The sequence below is a fragment of the Pteropus medius genome, unplaced genomic scaffold (assembly GCF_902729225.1).
Source record: "Pteropus medius unplaced genomic scaffold, Ma_sr-lr_union100, whole genome shotgun sequence".
Lineage (NCBI taxonomy): Eukaryota > Metazoa > Chordata > Mammalia > Chiroptera > Pteropodidae > Pteropus > Pteropus medius.
In genome coordinates this window covers 26,868,714-26,890,999 of record NW_024342471.1, presented here as the reverse complement: position 1 = coordinate 26,890,999, position 22,286 = coordinate 26,868,714, and the positions used below count along the sequence as shown (strand labels likewise).

Below are 22,286 nucleotides of genomic sequence, written 5' to 3'. Positions count from 1 at the left end.
ACGGTCAGGTGCTTCCCACGTCTCGGCCATCGTGAACGGCCTGCAGCGGACATGGGGGTCTCTTTTCTAATTGGCGTTTGTTTTTAGATAAGTACCAGAGAGGGGTTGCTGGGTCACATGGGGGTTCTCTCTTTAATTTTTTGAGGCACCTCCATGCTGTTTTCCATAGCGGCTGCACCACTTTACGATCCCACCAGCCGCGCGTGACGACTCCCCTGTCCCCACATCCTCGCCCACATCCCGCCTCTGACGGCCATTCTGAGGGGTGCGCAGTGACATCGCATTGCGGTTTCCACCTGCGCTCCTCTGAAGACTGGTGATGTTGAGCGTCTTTTCGTGTGTCTGTTGGCCGTCTGAGTGTCCTCTTTGGGGAGATGTCTATCCAGGTCCTCTGCCCATTTTTCTAACTGGATGTTTGCTTGTTTTCTTTCGACGTTCAGTTGTATGAGTTCTTTCTGTATGTTGGACATTAACCCCTTCTCGAGCGTGTCGCTCGAAAGTTCGCCCTCCAGCTCGCAGGCTGCTCTTCCGTCTTGTCGCTGGCTCCCTTTGCCACGGCGACAGCATTTCGCCTTCAGTCGGCGCGTCGCACAGCGAACCGTGGCGGTGCCTTTTCCAGCGTGAACCATCGTCAAACAGACGCTTTCGGCAACGCGACTGGTTGAAAGATTCCTGTTTTCCTGCCGCCTCGTTTCGGTTTTGTAAATCACCTTGTAAAATGTTTGGAAATGACCCGTACTTTGCTAAGCCCCACAGCAGTTTAAAAATCACAGGGATTATCTAGTCATTAAAAGTTCGATGGGACTTATAAAACCATCCGGCCCCAATATCTGTTTTTCAATGGAGATCTTTTTCTTCCGCCCCCCCATGGAGATCTTATAGTTTTTGTTTTTTCTATGGTCGTTATGCCTGGTTTCTACCCCATCTTAAGTCAGTTTTGGTTATTTACATTTTCTTAGCAAGTCATTTATGTCATTTGGATTTTTAAATATATTGGCACAAAGTTACACACAGCATTCTGTCACGACTTTAAAATTCCTTTCATTCCTACTGTCTATTTTTACTTTTTTTTTTTTTCCCTTTATTAAGCCTCACAGGAACGCATTGAATTTATTGGTGTTTTCAAAGTACAGCTAAAGGTTACAGTGATGATATCTGCGTGGGTTTTTCTTTTAGTTTAGGAGAGAGATTTTGCTTCCTGATAGAGAAAATTTTGGACTAAAATGTTTAATTCTTTTTATCTCCTTTATTTTGTTTTATTACCATTTTCCATAACTTCTTGGACTAGTAATTATTGCCGGCTTTTTAGTTATCAGCAAGAAGGTTTAAAGCGCCGTCCTCAGGCAGGGGTGATTTCAATCCACAGGACAAGGTCTTAAATGTCTTTCTGGTTGTCGCGACTGGGGGTGCCATCGACATCCAGTGGGTGGAGGTCAGGGATGCTGCCAAATGCCCTACAGCGCACAGGACACCCCCGCAGTAGTTGTCAGCCCAGAATGTCAGTGGCGCCGCGGGTTAAAGCTATCAGTTTGCCTCAGGGTGTAACTTTGGCTGGGTGTAGCCCATAGGGTTGATTGCCATGTTCTCACTCCTGCTTTTTCTACATAGCCTGTCATTTCTGTTCTGTCTTTCGACCCGAGTTGTTTAGAAGTGTGTTTCTCACTCTGGAGTGGCTGGATTTCCTCTCCATCTTTTCGTTGGTTCAGTCCTCAGACTGCTGCATCATGGTCCGATTCTGTGGCCTGACGATGTCTGCTTCCTGTCTTTTGAATGTGAGGTTTTCTTTGCTTTCCACTTTTCTAGAGTGTTCCTTGAACATTGGGCAAGAACACGTATTCTCTGTAGGGTACGGGTTTCTGTGTGTTCGTCTATTAAGGCATGAGTACGATGCTATTTGAATCCGCTCCATCCTTGCCGAGTGTTTGTCGCATTCTGAAAACAGTGCGTTCAGTCTTTCTCTCTAGGACTGCGGTTTTGCCAAATTCTCCTCACAGTTTTCGTAATTTAACTTTCTGCACCCGGAGACCATATTTATCCTGCTCGTAGAGCCTCGGGCTTGCCGGCTCTTCCTCAGCTGCACCCTCACCCGCTCTGTGTGCGTCCTCGGTTCACGCTGTGTCCTTTCAAGAGCACGTGCCTGGATTTTCCTTCTCGTCAAACTGACGGCACCTAAGGGAAGGAGACTTGGCCTGGCGCAGGGACAGTGGTCACTGTTGGTTGGGGCTCCTGCCCTTATCGTGTCGTTTCTCCCTTCCTGCTTAATTTTTCTTTTCCTGCCTTTCACTGGATCGAGCGACCCCGACGTGCTCCGGTTTGGGTGGGTTGGTTTGTGTTTCCTTTTCCGAAGGTTCGCAGGGTCTATTTCTGCCTTCCGGTCTGGCCCGTGGGGACCCGACGTTTTGACAAACGTCGAAACCCTGTTTTCTGTCGGTAACAAACACTAAGTGGTGTTCCTGACCCCCTCTTTTTCGCACAAGGCGAGACACGTAGCGTGCTTTCCCTCACTTTTTCCCCGCCCCAGAACTGTTCGTAAAGACTAGATCTTTCTCTCTGCCGTTGTGGCTTTGCGTTTCCGTGGCCGCGGTGGCTTGGCGCCTCCGGCGTGAACGGCCGAGCACATGCGTGTGCAGCTGCCCTCGTTTTACCGCCGGCTTCCCCTCCGTGGGGTTTTCCCCGTCTTTTGGTTTTGCGCGCGTGCAGCGTAAGGAGATGTGTTGGTGAGAAGGGGGGTGTTTTTCGGCGGGAGGGTGGGCTGTGCAGGGCCACTGAGCTGCGCCTCCCGCCCCCCCGCCCCGCAGACTGTGACTGCAGTGCCGCCGGGACCGAGGGCAACGCCTGCCGCAGGGACCCGCAGGTGGGACGCTGCGTGTGCAAACCCAACTTCCAGGGCGCCCACTGCGAGCTCTGCGCCCCCGGCTTCCACGGCCCGGGCTGCCAGCGTGAGTCCAGCCCCCTACCCATCCCTGCGCGGACACCGGGAGCCCGGCCCCGCTCTGACCGAGTGTGGCTGTCCCCCTGCAGCCTGCCAGTGTTCTAGCCCTGGAGTGGTGGACGGTGACTGTGACCAAGACTCGGGCCAGTGCACGTGCCGGGCAGGCTTCGAGGGGACCGCGTGCGACCGCTGTGCCCCTGGCTACTTCCGCTTCCCCCTCTGCCAGCGTGCGTGAGGCCGCCCCCGTGGCGTGGGCGGGCGCGGGGCCTGGGCCGGCCTGCCCAGCTCACGCCCCGCACGCCTCTGCTGCAGTGTGTGGCTGCAGCCCCGCAGGGACCCTGCCCGAGGGCTGCGACGAGGCTGGCCGCTGCCCGTGCCGGCCCGGGTTTGACGGCCCTCACTGTGACCGCTGCCGCCCCGGCCACCACGGCTACCCTGACTGCCGCGGTGAGCAGAGGGGCAGGGAGGGGCTGGGGCCCAGGCGGGGCAGGAGGGCACCCTCGGGTGCCGTGGCCTGACCCTCTGCCCCTCGCAGCCTGCGGCTGTGACCCCCGGGGCGCCCTGGACGAGGTCTGCGGAGCAGGCGGGCTGTGTCGCTGCCGCCCCGGCTACACGGGCGCCACCTGCCAGGAGTGCAGCCCCGGCCACCACGGCTTCCCCGCCTGTGCCCGTAAGTGTCCCCGTGGGAGGTGGGGCGGGTAGGCGTGCCCCGCCGCGCACCCACCCGCTCCCTGTCCCCCCAGCCTGCCACTGCTCTGCGGACGGCTCCCTGCACACAGCCTGCGACCCTCGCAGCGGGCAGTGCAGCTGCCGGCCCCGCGTGACGGGGCTGCGGTGTGACTCGTGTGTGCCCGGCACCTACAACTTCCCCGACTGCGAAGGTGAGGCTGGCGCGGCGTGCGTGTCGCGAGCTGCGTGTGGTCCGCGCCCCGCACGCTGCCTTGCGCCAGGGGTCCCCTCCACTGGCCAGCTGCTTGGTGCTCCTGTGCGTGTCCGCGCGGTGTGCACGCGTGTGCTCACGTCAGTGTCTCCGTGTTGTGCATGTGTGCGTTCACGTGCTTCATGAGTGTGCACATCTCCGCGCAGCAGGTCTTGGATGTGTGTGCTCACGCACTGCGCACATAGCCACGTGTGCTCTGTGCGTGTGTCCCATAAACGTGAGCCATGGGCAGGTGTATGGGGGCGAGTGTGGGAGCGCACATTTTCACGCCTGCTGCACCTGTGGGAGCCCCGAGCGCTGAGCCCCATGGGGTGTGGGTCCCGGCCAGGCCTGGGGACACTCCTGGCCATCAGGCTCACCACGGCCTGGCGTGAGTGACCAAGGACTCACCACGGCCTGGTGTCTCTCCACAGCTGGCTCCTGCCACCCTGCTGGGCTGGCCCCGGCCAATCACGACCTTCCTGAGGTGAGCCCGGGTCAGCCCTCGGTGGGGCGGGCCATCGTGCCCAGTGAGACCATCACTGCCCCTCCTGCTGGGTCGCCAAGGCCACCTCAGGGCCCATTTGTCCCCCTGGCTGGTCCTCTGCTCACTCTAGGGGCGTGCCAGCACGAGGCAGAGTCAGGGGCGGAGGTTCATGGGTAGGAACAGGGCTCACTCCGTCCCTCATGTCATCCTCACAGGCACAGGTGCCCTGTGCGTGCCGGGCTCACGTGGAGGGGCCAAGCTGTGATAGCTGTAAACCCGGGTTCTGGGGGCTGAGCCCCAGCAACCCCAAAGGCTGCACCCGTGAGTCTGGCCGGAGTGGGTGTGGGGGACTGTAGGAGACTCCGGGGGGGTGGAGGCCAGGCCCTCGGCCCCTCCCCCACTCAGGCATGCCCCGGCCCCCCCCCAGGCTGCAGCTGCGACCCCAGAGGCACACTGGGGGGAGTTGCCCAGTGCCAGCCGGTGAGTGTGAGGGCCAGGTTCTGGGGGCGGTGGAGGCAGGCACATCGGGCCCCCCGCCTGGTCCCAGCTTCTCCCTCGGCCCTCAGAGCGACGGCCACTGCTTCTGCAAGGCCCACGTGTGCGGCCGGACATGCGCGGCCTGCAAGGACGGCTTCTTCGGGCTGGACCAGGCCAACTACTTCGGCTGCCACAGTGAGTGCCGCCTGCTGAGCCCTCAGGCCCCATCTGCAGAGGCCGAGCCCCAGGAGGGACGGGGTGGCCAGGACCCCGGGCAGGGCCGAGTGCAGCCAGGCCTGTGCGGCCTGGGAGGGAGGAGGCACGGGCTCCACAGGCCCCCCTCCCCTCCGTCCTGCACCCCGCAGACATCACCAACCCGTCCTGGCGCCCTTGCTCCTGAGCCTGGACTTGGCCGCGTTGTCCAGAGCCGCTGGTGGCCGCCAGTGGGAGGAGAAAGTTGCCTTCTCTGCCCGTTGCTCCGGACGGGGTGGGCAGAGCCCTGGGGGGCTGTCTGTGAAAGGAGCAGAGTCCTGGGGAGGGGCTGGGGGGAGCACAGAGGTGGGCGATGGTGGGCGGTGACTGGGCTCCCTCTGCTCTAGGCTGCCAGTGCGACGTGGGAGGTGCGCTGGGCCAGGGCTGTGAACCCAGGACGGGCGCTTGCCGGTGTCGCCCCAACACGCAGGGCCCCACCTGCAGCGAGTGGGTGCCCCGCCCCGGGGCTGGGCGCTGGGCGCAGGGTGGGGCGGGGGGCTCCCCCTGGGGACCCTGGCGGGCCGCCCCTGAGCGCCGTGCCGTGGCAGGCCGGCGCCGGACCACTTCCTGCCGGACCTGCACCACGTGCGCCTGGAGCTGGAGGAGGCGGCCACGCCCGACGGCCGCCCCGTGCGCTTCGGCTTCAACCCCCTCGAGTTCGAGAACTTCAGCTGGAGGGGCTACGCGCAGATGGCGCCCATCCAGGTGGGCGGCACGGCCCCTCGCCAGGGCCGGCGGGGCGGGGCGGGCCGAGGTCCCAGGACTGGGCCGGGACCGGCCGGGGAGGGGTGACCTGGCTTCCCCGTGCCCCCCAGCCCAGAATCGTGGCAAGGCTGGACGTGACCTCTCCTGACCTCTTCCGGCTTGTCTTCCGCTATGTCAACCGCGGGCCCACGAGCGTGAGCGGACGGGTGTCTGTGCGGGAGGAGGGCAAGTTCGCTACCTGCACCAACTGTGAGTTACCCTCCCCTGCGCCCCGCACCCACTCACCTCTCCCCCACCAGCCCCAGCCCTGCCCCGGGCGCCCGTGCGTGGGTGGGGAGGTGGGTGGGGAGCCGGCCGGGGGCTGTGGCCAGAGTCTCGCTCCCACCCCAGGCACGGAGCAGAGCCAGCCCGTCGTCTTCCCGCCCAGCACGGAGCCCGCCTTTGTCACCGTGCCCCAGAGGGGCTTCGGGGAGCCCTTCGTGCTGAACCCCGGCACCTGGGCTCTGCTCGTGGAGGCCGAAGGGGTGCTGCTGGTGAGGCAGGGGGCGAGCGGGGTGGGCGGGTCCGGAGGGGTCCGGGGTCGGGGGGCCGCAGCGCCAACCTCCCTCCCTCCCTCCCTCCAGGACTACGTGGCTCTGCTGCCCAGTGTCTACTACGAGGCGGCTCTCCTGCAGCTGCGGGTGACCGAGGCCTGCACGTTCCGGCCCACCGCCCAGCGCTCCGGGGAGAAGTGAGCACAGGCCTGCTGGGGCGGGGGCCTGACCCTCACTGTGCCCAGGCCGCCCCCCCATGCTGACCACAGACTGTGTCTCCCCACCCGCAGCTGCCTCCTCTACACTCACCTGCCCCTGGATGGCTTTCCCTCAGCCCCTGGGCCCAAGGCCCTGTGTCGCCATGACAACAGCCTGCCCCGGCCCTGCCCCACGGAGCAGCTCAGCCCCTCCCACCCACCGCTGGCCGCCTGCCAGGGCAGTGATGTGCGTGTCCGGGGACCTCAGAGAGGGCAGGCGGGGTCTAGACCTGGGGAGGCGGGCCCTTGGCCCGGGGGGCCGGGGTCCATGCTGCAGAGATGAGGCACAGGTGCCGGGTCACGGTGATGAGCAGGGGAGCGTCTGACCCTGGGAGTCAATGCCGGGGCACCTGTCCTCTGGCTCAGTGTGGACACAGCCGTCTGGGCTGGACCTCCGGGCGCTGGGCGCTCAGCTGCGATGTGGCCAGTGGTTCTCGCTAGGCGGAAGAGGCTCGGAGTGACCAGGGGTCAGAAGGCCGAGTGTCTGCAGTGTCCTGGGCGGAGGACCCCAAGCAGCAACAGTGTCCAGGAAGCACGTGCGGTCCTGTTCTCGGGGTCTGATTGCCCGTTCCCCCAGATGGACGTCCAGCTGCGGGTGGCGGTGCCACAGCCCGGCCGCTATGCCCTGGTGGTGGAGTACGCCAACGAGGACACCCGCCAGGAGCTGGGCGTGACCATGCACACCCCCCAGCGGGCCCCCCAGCAGGGGGCGCTCACCCTGCACCCCTGCCTGTACAGGTGGGCAGGGAGGAGGTGGGAGGGATCGGGCCCCAGGCCGCCCACCTGCTAACCGCCCCCACCCCGTCCCCAGCATGCTGTGCCGTGGCACCGCCCTGGATGCCCAGCAGCACCTGGCCGTCTTCCATCTGGACACAGAGGCCAGCGTCCAGCTCACAGCCGAACGGGCACACTTTTTCCTGGTAAGGCCCTGACCCCTTCCCTCGGGCCCTAGGACCCTTCCTATGGGGTTGGGTCCTTTGGAAGATTTTAAATTCGCATCAGAGCAGAGGATAGTGTAACGCACCCAGGTTCCCGCCACCTACACCGCTGTCGGCCATCGGCCTGTGCCATCCCGTTTCTTCTGGGACCCCCTCATCTGCAGTGCGTTTTCCCCGTGGGTACAAAGCGTACGTTTATTTAGTGATAACGTCCCTGGCCACGTAGTGGAAGTGTGATGCATTGGCGTAGGCGTGGAAAGAAGCCAGGGTCTTAACAAATCCCGTTTTTGGGTATCATTTACTGAAATGTCCCCGCATGAGGGGGGCTGCTCCCCGGCGTCAGGAAGCGGCAGTTCCCCCCGGGCTCCGCAGCACCAGGCGCTCGGCCGGTTTGCCGCCGTATCAGCCTCACAGAGCTGGGGGAAGCGAGTCGTGAGCACCGAGCACGACGTGGCCTCAATCACTGAGCGGGCGTCCATGGCCCAGCGGCCGGTCATTCACACGAGACATAGCGGACGCTGTCCGCTCTCTGCAGCGCACTGTGAAGTCTGTCGTGTTACACGTCTCTCGGCCTCTGAGAACGTGCAGTTTTTGTAAAAGCGTCAAACAGCACTGAGACACAGCAGGGACGTGGCTGGAGCCCACACCAGGGTTCCGAGCCCCACTGCAGCGCACAGGCTTCCGACGCTGCTCATGGATGCGGGCTCTGCCGCCTCCCGGTTGGGCTGCGTGGGGACCTGCGGTGTGTCCAGCACGGTCGTGGCCTGCTGTCCACGGAGGTTTCCCGTGGACGTGGGGCCCATGGCCCAGCATGCTTCCCAGGCCAGGACGTCCTGCAGGCCCCCAGGCAGCTGTCCCGTGTGAAGGCGCCGCTTACCTTGGCTGTTCTGGAACTTCCCATGGTGAATCGGGCAGGGTGCTCTTTTGCCGACACCCTGTGGGAGGTGGACGCGTGATGCCGGGTCACACAGCAACCCTTGTCGGCACTGCAGGGTTTTCTAGATCCCCTGCAAGGTCTCGTGCTTGTCACATTTGTCACTGCGTACTTACGTTGCAGTAGACAGCACAGGGCAGAGACGCCCGCTTGCGAACCGCGTTTACCGAGCATCGGCCTGTGCCGGTCCTGCTCCTGGAGCGGAGGGGAAGGCAGGGGGCCACATGGTGGGAGGAGCAGGGCCACGGGCACAGCCGGGAGGTGCCCGGGCCCCAGAAACCGCAGTCGGGCTGGGGGCTGTACAGCCAGAGGCAGGGCCGGCAGAGCTGCTCAGGGCCTGGATGCAAAGTGCAGGACGGGGGTGGGGCGGGGGACGCCGGGGTGCAGGCCTGCTCCACCGGTGCCTCCACGTCCACGCCTGGCCCCGCCCACAGCACAGCGTCACCCTGGTGCCTGTGGAGACCTTCACCCCGGAGTTCGTGGAGCCCCGGGTCCACTGTGTCAGCAGCCATGGCACCTTCAGCCCCAGCAGGTAGTGTGGCCGGTGGGGCCTGAGTGGCTGGCGGGGTGGCCAGCGAGCACACTGGACGGGACGCCAGGACTCACGCCCGTGCTGTCCCCAGGGCCGCCTGCCTGCCCTCCCGCTTCCCAAAGCCGCCCCAGCCCATCGTCCTCAGGGACTGCCAGGTGCTGCCGCTGCCGCCCAGCCTCCCACTGACACACTCTCCGGAGCTCGTCCCTGGCGCAGCCCCGGCCGGGCCCCAGCCTCGGCCCCCCACCGCCGTGGACCCCGACGCAGAGCCCACCCTGCTGCGCCATCCCCAGGCGAGGCCCCGGGATCAGGGGGCGGGTGTGGGCTGGGCCAGGGCTGTGGCCGCCCTGCCAGCTGCCCTTGGCGGGTGGTCCAGGCAGCAGTGGGCCAGCTCGGGTCCCCCCAGCATCCCCACGCCTCTGCCGCTCACCGGAGCCTCCCCCGCTCACCGGAGCCTCCCCCGCAGGGCACGGTGGTCTTCACCACCCATGTCCCCGCGCTGGGCCGCTACGCTGTCCTGCTCCACGGCTTCCAGCCGGCCCACCCCACCTTCGTCGTGGAGGTCCTCGTCAACGGCGGCCGCATCTGGCAGGGTAAGTGGCTATAGCGGGCGGTGGGGACGGACCCCAGACGAGGGGCCCGTCGGAGTCTCAGCCACACGATGTGGCTCCATGGCTCACGCGGCCCAGAGCACGGTGCCCGTCACCTGGCTGTGGGTGACAAGTCCTCACCCTGCACCTGCTGTCAGTCATCAAACGAGGTGACCCAGTGTCCTTTGCCGTGCCCGACCTCCTGGGCCCCTCCCATTCTGCTCCTCGCATCTGTTCCGTGAATTAGGGCTCGCTCATCACACACGGGTGATCGAGAGGTCACCATGAGAGGCTGGGTGACAGCATGCATGTTCCTACATGCCTGTCCTCACCCCGCCAAGCCCAGGGACCTACGCATGTGGACCTTCACACATGACAATGGCTGACTAGCGCAGTGTGAGGGCCAGTCCCTCCTGGTGCCTGCAGGACCCGGGATGATGGCGTGGGCCCAGACGGTCTGTGTGTTGGGGACAGACTGGCTTTCCTACTGCTGCAGGCCACGCCAACGCCAGCTTCTGCCCGCACGGCTATGGCTGCCGCGCCCTGGTGCTGTGTGAGGGCCAGGCCCTCCTGGACGTGACTGACAGCGAGCTCACTGTGACTGTGCGGGTGCCTGAGGGCCGGTGGCTCTGGCTGGTGAGTCCTGAGGCTGGTGTCCCTGTGTGTGCATGTCCTGCACCTCCTCAGGGACCAGCCATCCTCACACCTGTCACCCCACTATCGGTCACTCAGCCAGGGTATGTGCCCTGCCTGCCTCAGCCCAGCCCCATGCCAGGGGCCAAGAGCTCAGATGCTCCCCAGCGCCGCCCTGCTGGTCAGAGTGGCCTTCCTGGAGGAGGCGGGCCTAGGGGTGGGCAGGGCACCAGCAGGCTGGGGGCCCCTTTGACCGGTGCCACCTCCTCACACACCCCAAGCTTGTTAGGCCGAGGAGACACCCGAGTGGAGGCCCGGCCTTGCCAGGGCTGGGGTGTCATGCTCCCGCTGTCTCACTGCCCGGTAAGACGGCGGCCAGTCGCAAAGCCCACTGGAAACATGCTCCTGCCCTCGGCTCTGTCACACGCCCCCAACCTGGCCCTCTCCTGGGCCCGCGGGAAGGTGACCAGGCCCTGGTGCTGTAGGAGTACGTGCTGGTGGTCCCCGAGGACACCTACAGCTCCAGCTACCTCCGGGAGGAGCCTTTGGACAAGTCCTACCACTTCATCAGCCACTGCGCCTCCCAGGGCTACCACGTTAGGTGGGCGGGGCCCGGGCAGGGTGGGCGGGGCTGGGGCGGGACCCAGGCAGGGTGGGCGGGGCCGGGCCTGGGGGCAGGGTCAGCAGGGGGCCGGGCGGCCGGGCGCGGCCTCACCGGCTGCCCGTCACCCAGCCCCAGCAGCGCGTCCCAGTTCTGCCGCGATGCTGCTGCCTCCCTGTCTCTCTTCTACAACAACGGGGCTCAGCCTTGTGGCTGCCACGAAGCGGGCGCCACGGGCCCCACGTGCAAGGCCTTCGGGGGCCAGTGTCCCTGCCGTGCCCACGTCATTGGCCGAGACTGCTCCCGCTGTGCCACCGGCTACTGGGGCTTCCCCAGCTGCAGGCGTGAGTACCTCGGTCCACGGGCTCCCCGGTGAAAAGGGTGACACCTGAGCCCGGGGGGCACTTCCTGGTGGAGGGAGTGCACCAGGAAGCATGGGCAGTGGTTAGAACGTTCTAGAGCCTGGCAGATCAATCCAGCCCCCCCACCCGCCCCCCGTCTGTGGGACCTCGGGCAGCTTGTGGCCGAGGCCTTGCACAGTCACCCAGAAGGTTCCAGGGATTGGATGATTCCGGGAGGCTCACCCCACGTCACAGGAACTGCTGGGGTCGGCCTGTCCCTGGCCTTACGCCCCAGGGCTGTAGTCTGGGTCCTCCGAGCAGGGACGAGGGTCCACCAGCCCTCTGCCCACTTCCCGCAGCCTGCGACTGTAGCGGCCGCCTGTGCGACGAGCTCTCGGGCCAGTGCATCTGCCCGCCGCGCACCGTGCGGCCCCACTGCACGGTCTGCCAACCCCAGACCTTCGGCTGCCACCCACTGGTCGGCTGTGAGGAGTGTAGCTGCTCGGGGCCTGGCATCCGGGAGCTCGCAGACCCCTCCTGCGACACGGACAGCGGCCAGTGCAAGTGAGGGGCAGGAGTGGTGCCGCCACGGCCTCGGGTGGTCTGGGGTCCGGGTGGCGCCCACACCCCGTTCCCGCGTCCCGGGTTTGGCCGTGTCCTCTCCCTCAGTTCTGGGTGGCAGGGGGCCCCTCGCCGTCTTGCCCCACGTGAGGGGTCCAGGTGGGGGACCCAGCCGTCCTGAACCCCCACAGGTGCAGACCCAACGTAGCCGGGCGCCGCTGTGACACCTGTGCCCCCGGCTTCCACGGCTACCCCAGCTGCCACCCCTGCGACTGCCACCAAGCCGGCTCTGCACCCGGCGTGTGCGACCCCGTCACGGGCCAGTGCTACTGCAAGGTGCGGGGTGGGGTCTCCGGCGGCCAGGGCCGCTGTGTCCTGCCTGGTCCGCTGGCCTTCGCCACGGGATGACGGCACGCCCCACATGCGCCAACCGACCTGCCCTGCTCTCATGACCCAGGAGAACGTGCAGGGCCCCAGGTGTGACCAGTGCCGCCTCGGGACCTTCTCCCTGGACGCCGCCAACCCCAAAGGCTGCACCCGCTGCTTCTGCTTCGGCGCTACGGAGCGCTGCAGGAGCTCCACGCACACCCGCCAGGAGGTGGGGGTCGCCACTCCCCCCACAGCTGGGTCTGGAATGCGGGGCGGGGCCCTGTGACACTCGGGGCGCCCACTGAGAGCCCACTCACCTGCCCCCAGCTCGTGGACATGCAGGGCTGGACGCTGCTGAGCGGTGACCGGCAGGTGGTGCCCCACGAGCTGCGGGCGGAGGCGGAGCTGCTGCACGCAGACCTGCGGCACGCGCCCGACGCCCTCACGGAGCTGTACTGGCAGGCCCCGCCCTCCTACCTGGGCGACCGGGTGAGTGGGCCCTCTGGAAGGTGCCCATGGGGGCCGCACGAGTGCCCCAGTGCCAATGTCCTCTACCGGCGGCTCTGGGTGCCTGGACAGGGTCCGGCCAGGTCACGCTCCTCTGTCCGGCCCCCAGGTGTCCTCCTACGGCGGGACCCTCCACTACGAGCTGCACTCAGAGTCCCAGCGGGGAGACGTGTTTGTGCCCACAGAAAGCAGGCCGGATGTGGTGCTGCAGGTGGCTGACGGGCAGTGGCTGCCAGGTGGGTAGGGCCGAGCCCGGACAGTGGGCAGCCTGTGACCACACACACGCCTGCCTTCCCAGGGCAACCAGATGAGCATCATGTTCTTGGAGCCGGTGTACCCGACCCCTGGCCACGTGCACCGCAGGCAGCTGCAGCTGGTGGAGGTGAGTGGCACTGGCCTGGGGCCCAGGTCCCAATGGACCACACATGGCCCGAGAGGTCACAAAGGCCCCAGGGTGCCGCGTCCACTCTGTGACGCCAGCAGTCCTGAGGCAGCACGGGCTCATCCGACACTCGCCGCGCCGCCGGTCCCTGCCGTGAGCTGCCTGTTTGTGTCCCTGTCCCGCTGCTCTCGGGCTCGCGGCCTCCCTTGTCCTCACGGAGGAGTTCTGTGTCCTTCTCGACACGTAGCCTCTGCTCCACTGCAGAGAAGTGGCCGCCTCTTCCCTGTTTGCTTCTTGCCTGTCTCCGTCTGAGGTGTCTTCTGATGTTCCTACATTTCACGTACTCAAATTCATCGATTTTCAATTTGCAGTCAGCGTTTTGTGTCATGTTTGAGAAAGCACTCGTCCCTCACATCAGAAAGTGCCACTGGTGTCTCTTTCTGTGCTAAGCTACCTGCTTTGTGTGCTTGAAAATGAGTGTGTGCACCAGTGTTCGTGCACGGCTGAGGCGGGCAGCTGCCGCGCCCCTGCTGCATACTGTGACCCGGGCAGCCCACGCCCCGTCCCCGCACGCTGTGACCCGGCCGCCCCGGCCCCGGGGGAGGGGCCGTTCTGCCCCACTGAGCACCTGCCTGGCCTCCAGGGGAACTTCCGGCACGCAGAGACGCACAGCGCAGTGTCTCGCGAGGAGCTCATGATGGTGCTGGCCAGCCTGGAGCAGCTGCACATCCGCGCCCTCTTCTCCAAGATGTCCTCAGCCGTCTCCCTGCGCAGGGTGGCGCTGGAGGTGGCCAGCGAGGCGGGCGGGGGGCCTCCGGCCAGCAACGTGGAGCTGTGCATGTGCCCCGCCAACTACCTCGGGGACTCATGCCAGGTGAGGCGGTGGGGGCAGCACCAGGCCAGCAGGCTGCCCCCCAGTGGTCAGCCTGCCCCCGACCGCCCCCCCCGCCGCCCGGGCTCGCCTGTCTCCCAGCAGTGACCGTCGCTGCCCTCCACCCCGTCTCTGCCTCGCCCTGTCCATCCCTGCCTTCCCACCCCTGCCTCCCGCTAAGCCAGCCGTTCGCTCAGCAGTCCGCCAGTCCGCTGTCATCCACCTCCCTGCCTGGCCCTTTATCCATTCACTGTCCAGTCCAGCCAGACTCCGTTCCCTACGCCGTCCGCATTCCCTCACCTGCTGCCCACACGCCCACCCCCTGCCCGGGTCTGCCCTGTGATGTTGGCCCCGCCCCCTCCCCTCCCCCAGGACTGTGCCCCCGGCTACTACCGGGACATCAAAGGTCCCTTTTTGGGTCGCTGCGTCCCCTGTCAGTGTCACGGCCACTCAGACCGCTGTCTCCCTGGCTCAGGCGTCTGCGTGGTGAGTGGGACCCGATAGAGGACGGGCAGCACCATCGGCACACTGGGGGGGGGACGAGAGGCCTCCAGGCAGTGGTGACAGACGCGCTGATGCCTGGGGGCGGGATGTGCCTGGGCCAGGCTCCGGCTGGCCGTGGTGCAGTCCCTGGTGGGAGCTGATTAGACCCTCGGGTGGGAAGCGGGGCCCCCACCATCAGTGCCGACCTGTGCCCTCCCCCCCAGGGCTGCCAGCACAGCACAGAGGGCGACCACTGTGAGCGCTGCCAGGCCGGCTTCGTGCGTAGTGGGTCCGAGGACCCCGCAGCCCCCTGCGTCAGCTGCCCCTGTCCGCTGGCCGTGCCTTCCAACAAGTAAGCGGCTGGGTCAGCAGAGCTCTGCGGAGGCTGGGCGGGCCCACGAGGACGGGCCCCCAGCTCCTGGAGTCGGGCCCAGCATGAGTGCGCCGACCGCTCGTGCGGGCGCGTGACAACCGCCTGTTTCTGCAGCTTCGCCATGGGCTGCGTCTCTCGAGGTGGCCGCACCCAGTGTCTCTGCAAACCCGGCTACGCGGGGACCTCTTGCGAGCGGTGAGCGGCAGGGAGGGCATGAGCGTGGCCAGTACAGCACCTGAGCGTGGGCCCCGGGATGCGGGGCACCCAAGCGCGGCCAGCACCAGCTGCTGACCCCGCCCTCGCCCCGTGCGCGCCCGCACCGGCCGCTGACCCCGCCCTCGCCCCGTGCGCGCCCGCACCGGCCGCTGACCCCGCCCTCGCTCCAGGTGCGCGCCTGGCTTTTTCGGGAACCCGCTGGTGCTGGGCAGCTCGTGCCAGCCCTGCGACTGCAGCGGCAACGGTGACCCCAACCTGCTGTTCAAGGACTGCGACCCGCTGACCGGTGCCTGCCGCGGCTGCCTGCGACACACCGCCGGGCCCCGCTGCGAGACCTGCGCGCCCGGCTTCTACGGCGACGCCCTGCTGCCTGGCAACTGCTCCCGTACGCCCGGGGGCGGTCTGTGCGGAGCTGCTGTCCACGCTGGCCCCGCGGGAAGGGGGCCGCCTGGGCACGCCCCTCTCCGCCGGGCCCAGGGGCTTTGGGGCTGGGCCATACTGACTGCGGCTTCTCTGGCTGCGTGTGGGCTGCAGGGAAGGAGAGCAAGATGGGACAGTGAGCGGGCAGCGGTGGTCTGGGGTGGGGGGGAAGGGCTGTTGTCACAGCCCCACCTTCTGCAGGGTGTGACTGCTCCCCCTGTGGGACGGAGACCTGTGACCCCCGTAGCGGGCGCTGCCTGTGCAAGGCGGGTGTGACAGGGCCTCGCTGTGACCGCTGCCAGGTAGGGCCGCTTGGGAGGGCGGGGCTGGGTGTGCAGGGGCTGGACAGACAGGGCCTATGGTTGAAGGAGGGGAGGACACGGGTCCCGAGGCCTGGGCAGAGCTGTGACACTGTACCCGTGCCACAGGACGGACACTTTGGCTTCGAGGGCTGTGGCGGCTGCCGACCATGTGCCTGTGGACCAGCTGCTGAGGGCTCCGAATGCCACCCCCAGAGTGGGCAGTGCCACTGCCGGCCAGGGACTGCGGGGCTCCAGTGCCGAGAGTGTGCCCCTGGCCACTGGGGGCTCCCCGAGCAGGGCTGCAGGCGTGAGTGTGACCCTTTGGGCACCACGGGGTGGTGAATACCCTGGGGCACTGGGTCGGCCACTCACCCCGTCCTCCTACAACCCCAGGCTGCCAGTGCCAGGGGGGCCCCTGTGACCTGCACACGGGCCGCTGCACGTGCCCCCCTGGGCTCAGTGGGGAGCGCTGTGACACCTGCAGCCAGCAGCACCAGGTGCCCGTGCCCGGCAGGCCCGGGGGCCCGGGCGTGCACTGTGAAGGTACGTCCCTGCTGTCCCCCACCCCCTCTTGCTCCAGCCCTGCTCGGGGGTGCAGGTCCCAGCGCCCCACTGACCTGCGACCCCTAGCGGAGTCCCTGGCCCCGCCCCTCCGTCTCAGTTCTCCCACGGACCCCACACCTGCCCTCGGAGCCCCTGTGCAGAGCCCATCAGCCTGTCGCTGTCCACCCAGCCTGGTCCCGCCGGGCCAACCCCACGCCCTGCGCTGACCTGCCCGTGCTGCCCACAGTGTGTGACCACTGCGTCGTGGTGCTCCTGGACGACCTGGAGCGGGCGGGCGCCCTCCTGCCCGCCATCCGGGACCAGCTGCGCACGGTCAGCTCCAGCGCCGCGGCCTGGGCCGGGCTACACAGGCTGAACGCCTCCATCGCAGACCTGAAGGTACCGCGTGGCCCGCTCCCAGCCGCCCCTCCCAGGGGACAGGCGCTCACTGTCTCCTCCCCCTAGGGCCAGCTCCGGGGTCCTCCAGGCCCGCCCCACGAGCCCGAGCAGCAGCTGGGGATGCTGGAGCAACAGAGTGCAAGCCTCGGGCAGGATGTGCAGCGGCTGGACGGCCAGGCAGGACCCCTCCCCCAGGGACCCTTCCCCACTGTCACTCCTGACCCTCTGCTCAGGCCCAGGGCCCCTCCCCAGGCCCCCACCCTTTCCCACTCATCTCCCCAGCCAGCAGGGGCTGTGGGCTGATGGGGCGCTGTGTCCACAGGCCACAGGGGCCCGGGCCCAGGCTGGCCGGCTGGTGGACAGCACGGAGGCCACTCTGGGCCGGGCACAGACGCTGCTGGTGGCCATCCGGGCTGTGGAGCAGGCCCTAAGCGGTAGGAGCCGGCCTGGCCGGGGGGAGCGGGCGGGGGGAGCAGAGTGAAGACCTGGCAGGGGTGATGTTGGACACGGGGACGTTGCCTCGGTTGACGGGTCGATAGGGCACAGTTGGGGGAGGATGAGGCGGCCAGGGTGGCTGGAGTGAGCGGGTGGGTGGACCCTGCAAGATGCACAGTGCACCCCTTATGGGATCCTGCCTCTCTGGGGGAACTTGCTGGCCAGCCCCTTAATTACAAACTGAAGCGTGTCACTAAGAAGAGATCTCAGGGTGGCTGGCCTAGCCCGGGGGCCGGGAAAGAAGTGGAATTTCAGCTAAGCGCTAGATGGAGGGGTCGGCCAGGCGAGGAGGCTAAGGTGGCAGGGGGTAGTGTGGGGGCTGTGGGAGGTGAGGGGTGTCGGCAGAGGGCCAGGCGGCCTGGACCGGAGCACAGCCGTGGCCTGGAGCCAGGAGCTCTGGGAGTGCCCAGGCGCTGCTGAGGATGCTCGGGGTGTCCAGCCTGTAAGCTGGTGGGCCAGCGTCCGGCCTGGGCTTGACCGCCTCCTTCTCAAACCCCAACAGACCTGGCACTCCAGACAGACCGCCTGTCGCCAGCGAACGCCTCGGTCCCCTCAGGCGAACAGCTTCGCCGGACGCTGGCCCAGGTGGAGCGCCTGCTCAGGGAGATGCGCGTCCGCGACCTGGGCGCCCCGCGGGCAGCGGCTGAGGCCGAGCTGGGCGAGGCCCGGAGATGTGAGTGTGTGGCCCCGGGGCGGGCGAGGGTGCGGCCAGGAGCCCCGGGGCTGAGGTCAGCACGGAGTGGCATTACATCAGCTCATGGGGGCAGATGGGAGCCTGGCGGGTGGGCACCGGAATCACTGCCCCAGTGACCGTGCCCGTACTGGGTCTTGGCCAGTGCTGGCCCGCGTGCAGGAGCAGCTGACCAGCCGCTGGGAGGGGAACCAGGCGCTGGCTTCCCACACCCGAGACCAGCTGGCCCAGCATGAGGCTGGCCTCATGGACCTGCGAGAGGCTCTGAACCGGGCAGTGGGCACCACGCGGGAGGCCGAGGAGCTCAACAGCAGCAACCAGGAACGCCTGGAGGAGGCGCTGGTGAGGGCACCTCTCTGCCCCGCCCACTGCCCCTGCTTGTCCCCGTCACCCTGTCAGCCTGCTCACTCCTCATCACTTCCAGCACCGGAAGCAGGAGCTGTCCCGCGACAATGCCACTCTGAGGGCCACCCTGCAGGCAGCTAGTGACACCCTGGGCTTGGTCTCGAAGTTCCTGCAGGACGTGGACCAGGCCAAGGAGGTGAGCGGGTCTCCCGGGGCAGTGCAGTGGGTGGGGTTGGACGCTGCTTTGCATGCAGAGCGTGGTCCCTGGGGTCCCGGGTATGGGAAGTGAGTAAAGGGTCAGGATGGGGGTCCCACCTAAGCCTTTCCGCCCCAGGAGTCTGAGCGCCTTGCCGCCAGCCTGGACGGGGCCCGGACGCCGCTACTGGAGAAGATGCGTGCCTTCTTCCCAGCAAGCGGGAAGGTGGACCTGGTGGAGGCTGCCGAGGCCCACGCGTGGCGGCTGGACCAGCTGGCCCACAATCTCTCCAGGTGCGGGGCCCAAGGACGGGCACCCCAGCACGCAGCCCAGGTCCCCGCCAGGCAGTTGAGGCGTCAAGGGGGCAGCTTGCTGTGGGGGCGGGGGAGGTTCCCAGAGGGAGAAGCCATTGTCCCCACAGGGGCCAGGAGGCCCGCGTGCTGGGCTGGAGCCATGCAGGCCCAGCTCACACAGCTTGGGGCCCTTCCCCGCCTCCCCAACAGCATCATCCGTGGAGTCAACCAGGACCGCTTCATCCAGCGGGCCATCGAGGCCGCCAACGCCTACAGCAGCATCCTGCGGGCTGTGCAGGCTGCTGAGGGGGCCGCGGGCCAAGCACTGCAGCAGGCCAGCCACGCGTGGGCGGTGAGGCCCTGGCGTTCCCCCCAGCCCCCACAGGAGCCCCTGCCCACCCCGGCTCCCATCGGGTGGGTGCGAACGCTGTCCTGTCCCCATGTCTGCAGACGGTGGTACAGCAGGGCCTGGGGCCGCGAGCCAGGGAGCTGCGGGCCAACAGCAGTGGCCTGGGGGAAGCGGCCCTCAGGGAGCAGCGGAGGCTGGACCACGGTGAGTGCTGCTTCTGCCCGCATGTCCGGTCTCTGCGGGGACCCTCAGGCTCTGGGCAGTGTGCGAGAGTTTGTGGGGGGCTATGGCACGTCAGTGAGGTGGCCGCCCTGTGTGGGAACCCTGCTCCCCACTGGCTCAGCATGTCTGAGCAAAGGCCACTGCCCCCTGACTGTGATGGAGTCCGGGAAGAGGACACGGGGCCAGCTGACAAGTGCGTCTGCTGTCCTGGCTGGAGGACTGTTGGGTGAGGAAGGGCCGGTGGGGCGTGGGGGCCCCCCGCTGCTAGAACGCGGGCAACAGCTTGGCTTTTCTGAGCTGTGGAGATTTCACCCATGGAATGGGGACAATCACGCTCTGCTGTGGAACCGGGAGGGGACCTCGAGACACGAAGTTCTCCTGTGCTTCCCCCGAGGCGAGGGCCCTTGTGCGGGGTGTCTCTGCCTGCCTGTGTGCGTGTCGGCCCCGGTCCCTCCTGGTCAGGAGGACCACAGTGGGCTGGCACACGGGGCTGGGACTCCAGAGCTAAGGCTGCTTCCCCTGCAGTGCGGGCCACTCTTCAGGACGTGGACTCCCAGCTCCGCGACGCCCAGGCCAAGAAGGAGCAGCTGGCAGGCCAGATCCAGGAGGTGCAGGCCATGCTGGCCATGGACACAGGTGGGCCGGGTCTCCTCCCTGTCCTCACTCTCACAGCCCGCCCCCAGAGGGGAACGGGCACCTGCCACACGTGGGCGGCACTCCAGCCAGCCCTGTCCATTAGAGATCTGTGATAAGAGACACCTGCCGTCCGTGCTGTCCAGAACAGTGACCAGGGCAGCTGAAGGAAGTCCCATAGCAGGTGGCCCTGGCCCTAGGGACCTGCCTCTGGGGACCTGCCTCTGGTTAGGAGACACACACCAAACCAGCCCTGAGCAGCATGTGATGGGAGGGAAAGCGCTGTGGAGAAGATGATGCGAGTGGGGGCGTGGACACAGCTGCTAGGCGAGCTTGAGGGGAGATGTGGGGGTAAGGGGGCTGCGGAGCCTAGAGCCGGAAGGCGGCCTCGGGGGAGCCCGGGGAGCAGAGGAGCGAGGTGTCTGACTGGGCTGGAGCAGGCCCTGGGGCTGTGCCCCACTTTAGAGTAGGGCGTTACTGCAGCGCCCCAGGAGATGCTGGTGGCCCAGGACTGGCACGGCGTCCGGGGCGACAGGATCGAGCTGACTTGGGAAGACGTCAGGGTGACCTACTCTGGTCCAGGGGGCTGGCGGGAGAAGCCATCTGGCGGCGGCTGGAGGGTGGGTCCCCGTGGTGCCAAGGTTCTCAGGGGATCCATAGGGGTCAGCGTCCCTGCTGCTGGTCCGACTGGGGCAGGGGGACTTGGGGGTCTCCCTGGCGGGAGATGAGGCCAGGGTGGTGGTCGCATGACTCCCGCTGAGCCCATTGCTCGCCAGATGAGACAAGCAAGAAGATTGCTCACGCCAAGACCGTGGCCGCCGAAGCACAGGACAGAGCCGCCCGCGTGCAGTCCCGGCTTCGGGACATGCAGAGGAATCTGGAGCGATGGCAGGGCCAGTATGGCGGTCTGCAGAGCCAGGACCTGGGCCAGGTGGTGCTCGACGCAGGCCGCTCAGGTGGGCTCCCGCTCGAGGTGCCGCTGATGGGGGCTGGGCCGGGGTGGGGGCGGTGGGGGGCGAGGCTCTCAGGGCCTCCCCTCCGCTCTCCACAGTGTCTACCCTGGAGAAGACGCTGCCGCAGCTGCTGGCCAAGCTGAGCCTGCTGGAGAACCGTGGGGCGCACAACGCCAGCCTGGCTCTGTCGGCCAGCATCAGCCGTGTGCGGGAGCTCATCGCCGAGGCCCGAGGAGCCGCCAGCAAGGTGGGCCGGAGTGCCGGGGGGGCGGGGCAACTGGGAGAGCGGGCGCTCAGTGCTGACGGGCTGTGTGCCTTACACAGGTCAAGGTGTCCATGAAGTTCAACGGGCGCTCAGGGGTGCAGCTGCGTGCCCCTCGGGACCTCAGCGACCTCGCCGCCTACACTGCCCTCAAGTTCTACCTCCAGAGCCCAAATGCGGCGTCCAGCGAGGTCACTGGGGATCAGTTTGTGCTGTACATGGGCAGCCGCCAGGTACGCGGCAAGCTTGGTGGGCCGGGTGGAGCTGGGCGCCAGGTTGGAGCAGGCTGGTCATGCCGGCTCCCTGTCCTACTGAGTCTCCTCACCCCCCAGGCCACTGGTGACTACATGGGTGTGGCTCTGCGTGATCAGAAGGTGCACTGGGTGTACCGCCTGGGAGGAGCGGGGCCCGCAACCCTCAGCATTGACGAGGACATTGGGGAGCAGTTTGCAGCCGTCAGCATTGACAGGTGGGAGGCCTGCCCCGCTGCCGGACTGCCCCCTACTGGCTGGGTTGCATGTTCACTCCAAACCCCGTGGCCTTTGCCTGCAGGACCCTCCAGTTTGGCCACATGTCTGTCACGGTGGAAAAGCAGATGATCCACGAGACCAAGGGTGACACAGTGGCCCCTGGGGCCGAGGGCCTGCTCAATCTGCAGCCCAACGACTTTGTCTTCTACGTGGGGTGTTACCCCAGCAACTTCACGGTGAGCCTGGCCCAGCCTGGGCACGTGGCTGTCCCCCGCACGCTCATCCAGCACATCTTGCTGGGCATCTGGCTTCAGTCTGCCCCGCTGCACCCTGGGTTCCTTTCTGTCTGAGGTGGGGGTGGGGGAGGGGCCCTGACCCTGTGCTGTGCCCACAGCCCCCGGAGCCCCTCCGTTTCCCCTGCTACCGGGGCTGCATTGAGATGGACACGCTCAATGAGGAGGTGATCAGCCTCTACAACTTTGAGAAGACCTTCCTGCTCAACACCGCTGTGGATAAGCCTTGTGCCCGGTACGTGCGGCCTGGTGACCCCCTCGCCCCGACTTGGCCCACCCTCTGCTGACCCCACGGCCTCTGACCTGCAGCTCCAAGTCGACTGGAGACCCGTGGCTCACTGACGGTTCGTACCTGGACGGCTCTGGCTTCGCCCGCATCAGCGTGGAGAGACAGATGGGCACCACCAAGCGCTTCGAACTGGAGATGCGTCTGGTGTCCTCCCACGGCATCATCTTCTTCCTGCAGCACGAGGCAGGCCCCCTGGCCCCGCCCCCTGCCGCCCGCCCTTCCGACTCTGCCCCTTCCG

At 66.5% G+C, this 22,286-nt stretch overlaps 1 protein-coding gene across 1 annotated transcript in view; it reads left to right on the top strand.

The window, feature by feature from the left end:
* The window catches only part of LAMA5 (laminin subunit alpha 5), a 46,128-nt gene that overhangs the window by 19,982 nt on the left and 3,860 nt on the right, over positions 1–22,286 (top strand). The window contains exons 10-63 of the mRNA XM_039863738.1: positions 2,541–2,939; positions 3,022–3,159; positions 3,245–3,379; positions 3,468–3,602; positions 3,676–3,813; positions 4,286–4,338; positions 4,554–4,659; positions 4,766–4,818; positions 4,905–5,010; positions 5,415–5,514; positions 5,616–5,772; positions 5,883–6,021; positions 6,163–6,305; positions 6,396–6,502; positions 6,596–6,749; positions 7,140–7,300; positions 7,374–7,482; positions 8,869–8,966; positions 9,058–9,259; positions 9,433–9,559; positions 10,053–10,192; positions 10,675–10,790; positions 10,923–11,134; positions 11,491–11,695; positions 11,884–12,028; positions 12,150–12,290; positions 12,389–12,550; positions 12,678–12,779; positions 12,867–12,950; positions 13,594–13,824; positions 14,194–14,307; positions 14,529–14,656; positions 14,792–14,872; positions 15,064–15,278; positions 15,515–15,615; positions 15,742–15,922; positions 16,009–16,158; positions 16,406–16,557; positions 16,624–16,734; positions 16,880–16,991; positions 17,555–17,725; positions 17,889–18,085; positions 18,168–18,284; positions 18,423–18,577; positions 18,788–18,929; positions 19,028–19,130; positions 19,674–19,784; positions 20,558–20,737; positions 20,833–20,981; positions 21,059–21,229; positions 21,329–21,465; positions 21,549–21,702; positions 21,861–21,994; positions 22,069–22,276. Of these exons, the coding sequence (XP_039719672.1) occupies positions 2,541–2,939; positions 3,022–3,159; positions 3,245–3,379; positions 3,468–3,602; positions 3,676–3,813; positions 4,286–4,338; positions 4,554–4,659; positions 4,766–4,818; positions 4,905–5,010; positions 5,415–5,514; positions 5,616–5,772; positions 5,883–6,021; positions 6,163–6,305; positions 6,396–6,502; positions 6,596–6,749; positions 7,140–7,300; positions 7,374–7,482; positions 8,869–8,966; positions 9,058–9,259; positions 9,433–9,559; positions 10,053–10,192; positions 10,675–10,790; positions 10,923–11,134; positions 11,491–11,695; positions 11,884–12,028; positions 12,150–12,290; positions 12,389–12,550; positions 12,678–12,779; positions 12,867–12,950; positions 13,594–13,824; positions 14,194–14,307; positions 14,529–14,656; positions 14,792–14,872; positions 15,064–15,278; positions 15,515–15,615; positions 15,742–15,922; positions 16,009–16,158; positions 16,406–16,557; positions 16,624–16,734; positions 16,880–16,991; positions 17,555–17,725; positions 17,889–18,085; positions 18,168–18,284; positions 18,423–18,577; positions 18,788–18,929; positions 19,028–19,130; positions 19,674–19,784; positions 20,558–20,737; positions 20,833–20,981; positions 21,059–21,229; positions 21,329–21,465; positions 21,549–21,702; positions 21,861–21,994; positions 22,069–22,276 (7,772 nt within the window). The remainder of the gene's footprint in view (positions 1–2,540; positions 2,940–3,021; positions 3,160–3,244; positions 3,380–3,467; positions 3,603–3,675; positions 3,814–4,285; positions 4,339–4,553; positions 4,660–4,765; positions 4,819–4,904; positions 5,011–5,414; positions 5,515–5,615; positions 5,773–5,882; positions 6,022–6,162; positions 6,306–6,395; positions 6,503–6,595; positions 6,750–7,139; positions 7,301–7,373; positions 7,483–8,868; positions 8,967–9,057; positions 9,260–9,432; positions 9,560–10,052; positions 10,193–10,674; positions 10,791–10,922; positions 11,135–11,490; positions 11,696–11,883; positions 12,029–12,149; positions 12,291–12,388; positions 12,551–12,677; positions 12,780–12,866; positions 12,951–13,593; positions 13,825–14,193; positions 14,308–14,528; positions 14,657–14,791; positions 14,873–15,063; positions 15,279–15,514; positions 15,616–15,741; positions 15,923–16,008; positions 16,159–16,405; positions 16,558–16,623; positions 16,735–16,879; positions 16,992–17,554; positions 17,726–17,888; positions 18,086–18,167; positions 18,285–18,422; positions 18,578–18,787; positions 18,930–19,027; positions 19,131–19,673; positions 19,785–20,557; positions 20,738–20,832; positions 20,982–21,058; positions 21,230–21,328; positions 21,466–21,548; positions 21,703–21,860; positions 21,995–22,068; positions 22,277–22,286) is intronic.